At 35.4% G+C, this 13018-nt stretch overlaps 1 protein-coding gene across 2 annotated transcripts in view; it reads right to left on the bottom strand.

The window, feature by feature from the left end:
* Positions 1–13018, bottom strand: part of GRM7 (glutamate metabotropic receptor 7) — a 529368-nt gene that overhangs the window by 243263 nt on the left and 273087 nt on the right. For both annotated transcript variants that reach the window (XM_087923708.1, XM_087923709.1), the window contains exon 4: positions 6900–7054. In XM_087923708.1, coding sequence (XP_087779834.1) covers positions 6900–7054 — 155 coding nt within the window. The remainder of the gene's footprint in view (positions 1–6899; positions 7055–13018) is intronic.

Genomic DNA, 13018 nt, shown 5'->3' with positions numbered 1-13018 from the left:
CATTTCTAATAAACTATATCATCTTTAAATATTTTGTCCTTAGTCCTATCTCCTTTTCAGGATCCCAAACATTAATAGTAGTTTACCTGGGAATGAAGGTGAGGGAATAGAAGGGGAACTTACCAAATTTGCAGATGATACTAAGCTGGCAGGAATAACTAACACCCAAGAAGATAGGCTCAAGATCCAGATGGATCTTGACAGACTAGAACACTGGGCCATATCTAACAAAATGAAATTCAATGTAGAGAAAAGTAAAGTTCTACACTTAGGCAAGAAAAACCAAAAGTATACATATAGACTGGGTGAAACTAGGCTTAACAGCAGTAACTGTGAGAGGGATCAACCAGCTCAATATGAGCCAGCAGTATGCAGCAGCAGCTAAAAAAGCTAATGCAATCCTAAATTGCATTAACAGAGGGATACAATCAAGTGAGGTACTAATACCACTCTATAAAGCCTTAGTAAGATCACACCTAGAGTACTACATCCAGTTTTGGCCACCGCATTATAAAAAGGATGTTGAGGCTCTAGAAAAAGTGCAGAGAAGAGCAATCAGGATGATTAGGGGACTGGAGACTAAGGCATATGAAGAATGGTTGCAGGAACTGGGCTTACTAGTCTGGTGAAGAGAAGGACCAGGGGAGACATGATAGCAGTCTTCCAATATTTGAGGGCTGCCACAGAGAGGAAGGGGTCAAGCTATTTTCTAAAGCGCCTGTAGGCCAGACAAGGAATAATGGATGGAAACTGAACAAGGAGAGATTTAACCTGGAAATAAGAAGAAACTTTCTGACAGTGAGAACAATCAACCAATGGAACACCTTGCCCTTGGAAGTTGTGGGAGCGCAATCACTTGAGGCTTTCAAGAAGAGATTGGACTGCCATTTGTCAGAAATGGTGTAGGGTCTCCTGCTTGGGCAGCGAGTTAGACTAGATGACCTAAAAGATCCCTTCCAATTCTGATTATCTGTTATCTGAAGGTCTTGCAAATATAGAGATTATAATGAATGGTGAGAAAGTCCACCTCTATTAAAACACCTTGCAGTAGCAATAAACCTCTGGAATTAAGATGCTGTGAGATTAACAGTCCTTATGTTCAAACAAGTCTTAAAAAGTAATTATTAGGGAAAAGAAGAACTAGTTGATTTCATGATTTATGCCATGCTGAACATATGGAAGAGGAAATGGAATAATGATTTTGTACTTTGGCACACCTGAGACTTTCTATTATAGAGCCTCTAATGATTAAATAATAAAACCTCAATGACTTATTTCCAGAAGCCTATCAGTCTCTTATATACTACTTTCCTTTCTGGCAGAGCCTAGAAATACAGACAGCTTTTCTTTCAGTTCCAACAGAATGTTTAAAAAGATGACAAGCTACATTTCCCATACTTCTTATTCCAAGAAGTGAACAAGGAGTTTGAAGAAGCCACGTGAATGCAAAACTGTTAATGTGCTCAACTATACATCAGATCAATTGCAAGGGCAGCAGTAGTAATTGACTGATTATTCACCATCAAGTTTGCTAGCAACTTATTTCTTTGATTTAGTTTTGTTTTATACTTTTTAATGTATTTATCATTTGTTTTAGCTCTCTTGTATGCTGCACAAAGTCACTTGCATATGAGACAGATGCTTATGTAAATTGGTTATTATAAATAAATATATAATAAATAAACCACATAGACATTTCCCAGGATGATCTTTTCACAAACTAGCCCTTCAGATGTACTCTGCACTACTGAAATCAAGTCCATTCATCTTCAGCTTGACAACAATCACTGGAATAAGTTGTCTCCCAGAATTGTGGGTCCTCCATAGCGGGAGGTTTTGAAGAAAAAGATTGGATAATCATTTGTCTGGAATGGTATAAGGACTTCTGCCTTGGGCCAAGTGTTGAACTAGAAGACACCAAGGTTCTTTCTAGTCCTATGACTCTATGATACCATGGTCCATGCATGATTCTTACTTCTGTTGCCACTTAGGGTTAATCAAGCATGCTATGAATATTTTATTACAAGGGCCTCTTTGAGCAATTCACACTTATTGGGGGGGGGGAAGAATCTCATAGGTTTGGTAGTGAATATAGGGGAGGTATCTTTTACCAAAAAATCCAGCATTTCTTTTACATGTGCAAGATGGTGGAAAGGTTGCCCTGTATTGTTACAGCATTTATATTGAGTAGAACAGAAAAAAAGCATTGTGCACCAGCATTATGCATACTGTAAACCTAAACAAAAGCACAAGAAAAATTAAATACATGGCAACAACAATTTAGAATAGAATTCTTTATTGGCCAAGTGTGATTGAACACACAAGGAAGTTGTCTTGGTGAAAATACTCCCAGTGTACATAAAAGAAAAGACACATTTGTCAAGAGTCAATAATCATAAGGTACAACACTTAATAATAGTCATAGGGTACAATAAGCAATCAAATCATACTAGGAAACAGTCAATATAAATTGTAAGGATACAAGCAACAAAATTACAGTCATACAGTCACAAGTGGGAGGGGATGGGTGATAAGGAGTGATGAGAAGATTAATAGTAATAGTAGTGCAGACTTTGTAAATAGTTGGACAGTGCTGAGGGAAGTATTTGTTTAGCAGAGTGATGGCTTTGGGGGAAAAAAACTGTTCTTGTGTCTAGTTCTGGTGTGCAGTGCTCTATAGCATTGTTTTGAGGGAAGGAGTTGAAACAGTTTATGTCTGGGATGTGAGGGATCTGTAAATATTTTCACAGCCCTCTTTTTGACTCGTGCAGTATACAGGTCCTCAATTGAAGGCAGGTTGGTAGTAATTGTTTTTTTCTGCAGTCCTAATTATCCTCTGAAGTCTGTGTTTGTCCTGTTGAGTTGCGGAACCAAACCAGACAGTTGTAGAGGTGCAGATGACAGACGTAATAATTCCTCTGTAGAACTGTATCAGCAGCTTCTTGCGCAGTTTGAGCTTTCTGAGTTGGCGCAGAAAGAACATGCTTTGTTGTGCTTTTCTGATGATGTTTTTGATGTTAGGTGTCCATTTTAGGTCATGTTGATACTGTGTTGTCTTGTATTGTAAGAGGTGATAGTATGGGAGGGTTTCTTCTAAAGTCTACCACAATTTCTACAGTTTTGAGTGTGTTCAGTTCCAGATTGTTTCAGTTACACCATGAGGCAAGTTGTAAAACCTCCTGCCTGTATGCGGATTCGTCATTGTCTTGAATGAGACCAATCACTGTTGTGTCATCTGCAAAGTTCAGTATTTTAACAGATGGATTATTTGAGATGCAGTCATTGGTATTTAGGGAGAAGAAAAGTGGAGAAAGCACACTGTCTTGGGGGGGGGGGATGTGCTAATTGTACAGGTATCAGATGTGATTCTGCCAAGCTTCACCTGCTGCTTCCTGTCTGTTAGGAAGTTATGATCAACTTACAAGTGTGTTCAGGTACTGCTAGCTGGTTTAATTTAGTTAGAAGAATGTCTGGAATGATGGTATTGAATGCTGAATTGAAGTCTACAAAGAGGACCCTTGCATAGGTATTTGGAGATTCAAGGTGTTGTAGGATGTAGTGCACAGCCATATTAATAGCATCATCTGTCGATCTATTTGCTCTGATGCAAACTGCATGGGATCCAACAGTGGATCCGTGATGATTTTCAGGTGGGACAGCGCTAGCCTTTCAAAGATTTTCATAACTACAGATGTTAGAGCAACTGGTCTGTAGTCATTCAGTTCCTTGATGGGGGGCTTTTTTGGCATGGGATGATAATAGAGCATTTGAAGCAAGAAGGAACATAGCACATCTCTAGTGATTTATTGAAGATTTGGGTGAAGATGGGGGCCAATTGGTTAGCATAGACTTTTAAGCAAGAAGGAGTTATCTTGTCTAGCCCTGGTGCTTTTCCTGGCTTTTGTCTGTGAAATAGATCTTGCATTTCTTTTTATGTTCTAAATTAACTTTTATATTTTATGCAACAACAACTTGAGGAACAGATTGTGCTTCTTTGTATTATAATAGCAATATCAATTTGTATGGGAGGGATAACTTTTACCATCATAACTTTCCTTATCTTTACATGGTTAACACAATTAAATGCATTTCTTTAATAAATGAAGTATTTGACTTCTGTTTTTGTATTCTTTGGCTTTTTCGATTACCTATAATGCATCATGATTAATGACCCTTGTTCCTTGGCCTTTTCTAAAATCAGCTTGAACATCTGGCATTTTTCTTTCTGTGCAGGGCTCTAATCCCTAATGGATGATCCTAAACATTATTTTTCCAGCATGTGAAATTAAGGATTTTGTACAACAGTCTGCATAGTTTAAGTCTTCTGATATTGGAATGTAGGTTGACCTCTTCCAATCTGTTGAATACTGTGTTATTCTCCATTCTCCAGATTTGCTGGAATTGTTAGAATCTCTCTGATCACGCTTCTGTTTCTTGCTTTACGTATTATTCTGTAAATAATACAGTACATTAGTTCCTGTAACTTTCTGGCCAGGTAATAACCAGAGTGATGTTCTATTCATCTTCTAGAAGTACATGTTCTTATAAATAGAGAATATCTTCCAAAGTAACTTGGATATTGACATACCTATTGTACAGAATGTCAATATAGTCCTTCCATCTTTGATCTTCTTTGAATCCAATATTATATATCCTTTAGCATCAGTCTGAGGCTGGAACAGCCTTCTGAGTTCAAAAACTTTGGAAAACTTTGTTTTTCCATGTCTTTTTCCAGCTATAATGTATTTACAGATATCACTGCAATATACTGCTTCTTCTCTGATCTATCAGCTTTGTGAAATTCTTTATGAAATTCCTTCTTGGGATGTTTGTCTTTCCTGGTTTGGACTTGTTCTTGTGCAATTGGACGTGCAATTTTCATCATCTGTTCTTACATCCAGTTTGCACTCTTCTGTTCTTTGTTCTCTGGCAGTATCTTTTTGCATTCATCTTTAAGGACTTTTTGACATCACTCCAAAATTCCTCTGGGTCTCTATTCAGTGATATTCAGGACTTCAAAGTGATTCTTATTTTCCACTTAAAAATGATGGATATATGCTTATCATGGAATGGTCATATTTTTTAACCTTGGAATTTGCACATGAACAATTCATAATCTGTTCCATAGTTGCCCTTGGATATGTTAGCATTTTAATTGAGTGCTTTCATATCTTTGTATCAGTAATATAGACAACTATATTTCTGTGTTATCTCTTTAGTGATGTCTACTATATGTAGGCATGCTTCAATTGCTTAAAGTTTGTATTAGTTAGAAAGAAGTCCTTGGATAGGCACAAACTGGTAAGTCATAATCATGTTTCATTTCTTTTTCTTGGGCCTCACAATCCAATTTCATTTTCTCAATTACTATTTTGAACTTTGGCATTTCAATTTTCATACACAAAGAACATATCTTGCTTGCACATTCTGTACCTTTCAAAATTGGACTTGAGCACAAAAATCATCAAGCTGCTGTTCTTCTGGATCAGTGGTTGGAGCATAAGCTTGGATAACCATCATATTAAAGGGTTGTCTGCAAAGGCTAATTGATATTACTCGGTCATTGACTACATTGTACTCTAATGCCATCTTTGCTATATCTTTCCTATGAAAGCAAAGCCATCCTTCTTTTTTGTTTTGTTTTTTATGTCCTCTGTAGTGAATAGTATGATCTTCTGACTGAAAGGGTCCAACTTCACTCTATTTCAATTCGCTGATGCCTAAAATGTCAATGTGTAGCCAGTTCATTTCATCTTTCATTTTATTGACCTTTCCCATGCACAAGCTTCCTGTATTACATGTTCCTCCTATATTTTTGTTTTTGCATCTTCTCATCCTGCATGGCAATAGCAGTATTTAGATTTCCAAAGTCTTTAATCTAGCTCTATCATAAACACGGTTAGTACTGTGAAAGTTCCACAGTTGTTCTTTAGTAACATAGTGAGTATCATTTGACCTGAGGGGTTCATCATCAAGCATTAAGTCATTAATCACTTTAGATTATCTACTCCTATCATTTTTGGTAAAGTACAGAAATGATTTATCACTGTCTCCTCCTAACCAATATGATTCCACTGCTGTTGTTATTATCTCCAAAATCTTCCCATATTGCTGCTGCCTAATAAAGATGCCTGTTCACTTTAGCTAGACAAATGGACAAGCTGGAAGCATATACTGTTTTCAGAAGCATCCTTACCCCCATCTCTACCACCACCAATGAAGCAGGAAAGATGGTGTTGAGATAGGAGCTGTAGTCCTACAGAATCATGTACTTGAAAACAAAAGAGGCACCCTATAAGGGAGATGGGTAGCAGAGAAACAAACAGAGAACAGAGAAAATACAAGAGGAGTTGAAGTCCAACTATTCCAGATGACTACTTTCATACCAGATTTGGGATGCACCCAACAACACAATGGAAAACTCCTGACATATAGACATCTGCATACAGAATCCTGGATACTGCAAGAGAATCTGCTGTGAGTTGCGATATATATGACTCTGCATTCATCAAGAGTCTACATCAGCACTCCAAACTTTACTTGTGTCTTATGTGAAATATAACTATAGCATTGCCCAGCACAGCATCTATGCTTCAAATATCTACTGTGCTGTCTATTTCTAGCCATCAGAAGTGATTCAAAGCATCAACTGCAAACCTCTCAAGCCTTTTTTTTTTAAACAATGCTTTTAAAAAACCCTACTTGTAGAAATAGCAGAATTTGGAATGGAGGCAGTTTATCACCAGCCAAGTTGCATTAATATTAGTTTTCTGAAGTTTGTGATGTATAAAAAAATACCTTTGTACAGATTCAGTTTGCACAAGTTGCCTTTATGTAAAGCATCAGTAAGAAAAAGAAATACATTATACATGGAGGTCAACAGAATAGGTAGGGCTTACCTTCAATGGTTGCCCGCTTAGGCAGGATGGTGATTGCTCCCTCGGCAGCATCTTCTTGTTGAATTACTGGAGTCATTTTGGAACCCCAAGTGTCTGAAGCCACCCACAGAAAATGGCCAACTTGATCAGCCCTTTTTGCTGCTGCGAGGATTTGTCTATAAAGAGGAAACAATTATTATTCTCAGGGGGGAGGGTAAAGAAAAAGAGTATATTCATATGGCGGAACATTCACCAGCAGAAAATAATTATCTAATGAGCCAAAACTATGAATCCTCCAGATTGGAAAATCAGAAATGTATTTTTTTTTTAAAAAAAAGACCCTATCATTGAACAAGAACTGCTTATCATTATCATTATCTCATGGCTTGTACTAAGCTAAGAAATTTAATATAGTTGAAAATACAGAAATGTAATTTAGCTGACATTTTGGCTGAAATCTAACTAATTCATACTTTGCAGAATTACAATAAATTTGTTTGTGCCATGCTTTTGCAAACTCTGCAACTCAATATCATACTGCAAGTAGCATTTTCAAAAACAAATGACTATTACGAGGAAATGTGCATAATATAATATTATATTAGGAAACAAATACAAAGAACACTCATTTTTTTCATAGTATAGCCCAGTTTGAATTTAGTTCTGAGATTCTAACAAAATTTGTGGAAGATAATACTACTAATGACTATTAGTCTTGAAAACTCTATAGTCGCCTTAGTTGTAAGTTACAATATCAGTTGCAAAGAATACAAGTAGATGCTCAGTTGTGAGCAGTTTGATTAAAGGTGTGTGTGTGTATGTATGTGTGTGTGTATGCAATTACATATCCCAAAGGAGCAAAGTCTTGTTTTAAGGGATGATGGTGAATCCAGACCTTATGCTACGGCAAAGATACCAGGAGAACTTGGGGCATGAGCATTTTTTTTAGGTAGGTATGAGTCCCACATGAACTTGTGATGTAATCCTAGGCAAGATCTGGTCAACCTGAGGGAGTTCTTGAAAGCTCTTCATTCTTTTTTTTTGAGTTGTTATATGGCTAAAAATGGTTAGGGGAAAATAAGAAAAGGTTGACTGTTTTTCAAAAAATATTAATTATAACCTGCAAGTCGGGGACAAACTGGGTCAGATGGGGGAACGACCTTCAGAAAATCTTCAGCAATCTCAAGTGCACCAAAAATCACCCTATGACCATCATATAATGTTGCCAGAATTTTAACCAGGACAGAAAGGATTCCATTGCAAGCAAATTACTAGCTTAGTGATAAGGGGCTTTTTCAGTGCAACAATATTTATGACCATGGAAAGGAAACGATGGACAAGATAGACTTGAGATGACAACGAATGAACTTTGGATAGATCAGGACCTACCAGAGATGTACTATGTAAGTAATTTGCAATAAATTACCATGTATGTCTAATGCCCAAATAATGATAATATTCAATAAGCAACAAATCAGCTTTCTCATCTAATTCATGTTGCATGAATGAAGAAATCTTAGGATCTGCAGGAAACAACTGTCAACTCAATGTCTGCATTTAATAAAATAAAAAAAATTCTGGATTCAAAGCAGCTTGAATGTAATTTATGTCTTTTGGATTTTTAGCTACTAGTAATATTACATCTACTCAACTGAAGAAATAAGAGCCAATTATAATTTTGAGTTACAAAATGGCTGAAAGAAGGTCATTCATAAAATGGCTGCTTGATTGGGTTTCATCACACTGTAACTACATAGCCAAAAAGGCATTAAGAGTTGTTAACCTAATCCTGCGTAGCTTTTTCTCCGCTAATATCACACTACTAACTCGAGCATGCAAAACATTTGCTAGACCAATACTTGAATACAGCTCATCAGTCTGGAACCCGCATTACATATCTGATATTAATACAGTTGAGAAAGTCCAGAAATATTTCACAAGAAGAGTTCTCCACTCCTCTACTCATTGCAGAATACCTTATGCCTCCAGACTCAAAATTCTAGACCTAGAAAATTTAGAACTACGCTGCCTTCGATCCAAGCTAAGTATAGTACATAATATTAGATATTGCAATGTCCTACCTGTTAATGAATACTTCAGCTTCAACCATAACAATACAAGAGCACACAATAGATACAAACTCAAGGTTAATTACACCAAATTTGATTGCAGGAAATACGACTTCAGCAACAGAGTGGTCAGTGTCTGGAATACTCTACCTGACTCTGTGGTTTCTTCCCCAAACCCCAAAAACTTTAACCTTAGACTGTCTACTATTGACCTCACTGCACCAATGTGCCAGTGTCCCTGTCCTATTGATTCTTTTAATTTTTCTTATATGTATCCATTTCATGTATTCATAACTATGTTTATACTTATACCTGTTATCTTATAATCGCTTGACAAATAAAATAAACAAATAAATAAACTTACAACTTTTTGTTTAGTGACTGTTCAAAGTTATAAAAGCACTGAAAAAAGTGACTAATGACTATTTTTCACACTTATGACTGCTGCAGCATCCCATGATTACATGATCAAAATTTGGATTCTTGGCAACTGGCTTGTATTTATAATGGTTACAGTGTCCCAGGGTCATGTGACCACTTTTTATGACTTTATGACAAGCAAAGTCAACAGGGAAGCCAGATTCACTTAACAACCCTGTTACTAACTTAACAACTGCAGTGATTCACTTAACAAGTGTAGCAAGAAAAGTCATGGAGACAAATGGGGAAAATTCATTTAACAATTGTCTCACCTAGCAACAGAAATTTTGAGTTCTGTGATGGTTGAAAGTGAAGAACTACTTCTCTACTTCTACCTATTTTTGTGAAGGCAAACTAGCGAAACCGCTTATTGATCACGGTTACCTCAAGCTTTACACAGAACCACTAATTTTATTTTTTAAAGCTTATATATTCTGTGTTGGATTCAGAAGTTCTCTGAAAATAAAGAGAGTAATGTTTGCTTGATAGCAAGTCATTTTTCTATATAGATTTTAAATTAAATAATTCTTTTAAAATATAGAGAAGTGAACTATGAAGCTAAGGATAATAGTTATGTCTATGAGTTAGAATATGAGTCACTAGGTATATTATCTGTTAATTTAATCAAGTTAGAGACACCTCAGGAAGATTGATAAAACTGGATTTTGTTCAGGCTAATGGAGATAGAAATCATTGTTCCACTTGGGAAAAATAAATGTGTAACACTGAATACAATTATTTATAACCACAACCAAATAAAAATTGGGCAGATATTCTCAGTCAGAAATTTGTTCAAAGATATACTTTTAGATATCACTAATCCATGACATTAATATGAAGTTGAAATCTATGCTCCAGAAACACATAAATGCTTGTTTTCATATCTTCCTACTTTATCAAATTCACCAGCAGTTTACATTAACTGAAATCTCTCCAAATGTATCCTTAGCTATCCTCATTTGCTGTTGTAATACTTTATAATTTTTAATCAAATATTAACACAGAGTGTTTGAAAATATGGTATGGCTGTTATCTATTAATGAGATAGCTCAAAATAATGTCAGTTTCCATTTCATAAAGCAAAGAGAAAGTATTTGCTGTTTCAGATAAGTATCTAGCCATGGCAGCAACTTTTCAAATACTTGTCACTGATTAACAAGAGGAAAACAAAAATTGAAACAGAAATGGTGTCACTATATTGTATGTTGTAGAATCAAACTCATTTCCTAAGACAGGAAGCACTGATCTATGTACTTTTAAACTTCAGAGAAATAAAAAATATGATCAGCAATAGACTGCTTAATGCCAAATCAGTCAAAAAAAGAAAAAAAAGAAACCCATAAAACTTTTTTAACGGAACAATCTGAATACATTTTTCTATTTATTGTAAAGGATATTATTTTCTCTGTTAGAATGGATGTCAGATTTAAATAGTACATGAACTAAAATGCAGAAGTCTCTTCCCCAAGAAAAATTATATACTCACTTTTTGTAAATAACAGTCACTTATTTCTATTTTATTCTGTTAACAAAAGATTTTTTTAAATGATGTGAATTATTTAACAACCAAATATAGTTGTATTTATTATCTTTCTTAAAATACTTATTTTTTTAAAAAAAATTGCCTGACAACTGAAATGTACAAATTTTCACTGTCCAAGAAAGAAAAATATGGTTTAATTTGTTTTGGAAAAAATAAAATAATGTAGCAAGAAGTTACTATTCAACTAAGCTATTGCAAAAGTCTAATGAGGTTCATCACACATACAAAATTACACTTGAATAATTCTTACTTGTTCATCACAAACTGCTTGGAAGATTACTCAATCAACCAAAACTGGTTCAAAACCTAACAGAATCCCATTTTCCTCCATACTATTTTCTTATGAAATTACTGCTCTTTAATCCATCTAAAATTATTTTGAGGGATACTATTGATTCTTTCAAAGAGAATCAAGCAAATAGCAAGTCTTGTTTCATGTCTGAGTTGTAATTCAGAAGTGAGAACACAAGAAGCATTGCTTGAGCATGAATGAGTAATATATTGAATGAGTAAAATTGGGAATAACTCCCAGGCATTCATATTATTTGAACCAATACAGCATTCAGTTCTACCCTGGAGTTAACAAAGAGGCAATGAATGAAAATATTTGAATGCACTATATTTCCTTCCTCCCCACCTCCTGATACTATGCAGAAATGTCAGGTGAATGATACCACATAAATCTTTAAAACAAAATCTTCAACAGTTTGTGGTATACTCTAAAACACTGAGGTACTTGGGGATTCAAAGGAGAAAAGATCATATTCCCTAACTTCCTGCCTATTTTCCTGTATGCTATCCTGAAACAAAGCAGTGAAAATTCATTGGTTACAAAGAAAATGGAATATAAATGAGCGTATCAAGAGAAAACTATCCACCAGTTCAATATCTTCACTGTTAGTTTTAAGGCTGTTGTCATCATCTGTGGTAAACTATACACAATAAAACCAACTATACAAGTCTTTTATGTGAGGGCAACATGTAGCCTTGCAATACAAATGAAACCATTTTTAAAAAGCTGAAATTTTGCATTAAATTGGAAATTTATTTCCCAGTGAAAACCAACATGAAAATTCTCTCTTAACCTGGTCAAATGACTCAGGGTCAGGGAAAAAAAAACTTTATCAGGCCTGTCTAGCATGTATTCTTAGAATCATGGAATTTTGGGAAAACAGGGGCAAGTTTCACTGCTTGCACTTAGGGCATGATATCTCAATTATAAGAGAGTCAAGAAGAAGAGGTATTGTAACAGTCCTGGCTATGCTATCACTCTATATCTCTCTTTTTTGGGTTATCTGCTTTTCCAACTCAGCTGCTTTCTATCAAAAAATAACAAACTAAAAAAATCCTGGAAATCATCTACTCTAAGCCTCCATCCAGGCAGGTATCTACTACTAAAGCATTTCTGACAGATTGCCATCTAGCTTCAGAAGAAGAGTACCCTTGCCAATACATAAGGCAATCCATAGCAGTACAGCCATTGTTCAGATTTTTTGGGGAAAAAAAATAGTATCCCAACATATCTACCTCTTTCTAATGTAAAATGCTTCTTGTCTTATTTTAACCCTCTGCAATTCTTGATATTATTTCAGTTGCTTGACTGTATACATTTGGGAGGGCGGAATAGTTATGCCTTGCCATAAGAGTCACTCTGTGAGGAAGATGAATGATTTCTAAACATCTCAAATAATAAATAAATAAATAAATAAATAAATAAATAAATAAATAATCTTCTCCAGAGTTCTTCTGACCATTCTGCAAATTTTCTTTTATTTTAGTTCCATTATCATTTTAACTGTTATTTTCTAGATATGTCCCTGTGTGCTTATCTTCCTCCCTAAAATGCAGAGCTTTGAATCTGACCAAAGTTTTTAAGTTATGTCTGAGCAATGCGACATAGAATGAAATCATAACTTATCTTTATAATATCTTGACATTGTACTTCTCTGATGCAGCCAAGCATTTGCCTATTCTTTGCAGTTATATGGTATAGTAGGCTCACATTCATCTGCTGATCAATCAAGATTACTAGTTCTTATTTGCCTTACTGCTGTCTGGTAGGATTTCTTCCTTCAATTTGCTACTTGCAACTTTGATACCTCCCAAAC

Source organism: Pseudonaja textilis, chromosome 2 (assembly GCF_049901715.1).
Source record: "Pseudonaja textilis isolate UNSWEBS1 chromosome 2, rPseTex1.2, whole genome shotgun sequence".
Lineage (NCBI taxonomy): Eukaryota > Metazoa > Chordata > Lepidosauria > Squamata > Elapidae > Pseudonaja > Pseudonaja textilis.
The sequence above is the reverse complement of the archived record's forward strand: the minus strand, read 5'-3'. Positions and strand labels throughout refer to the sequence as shown.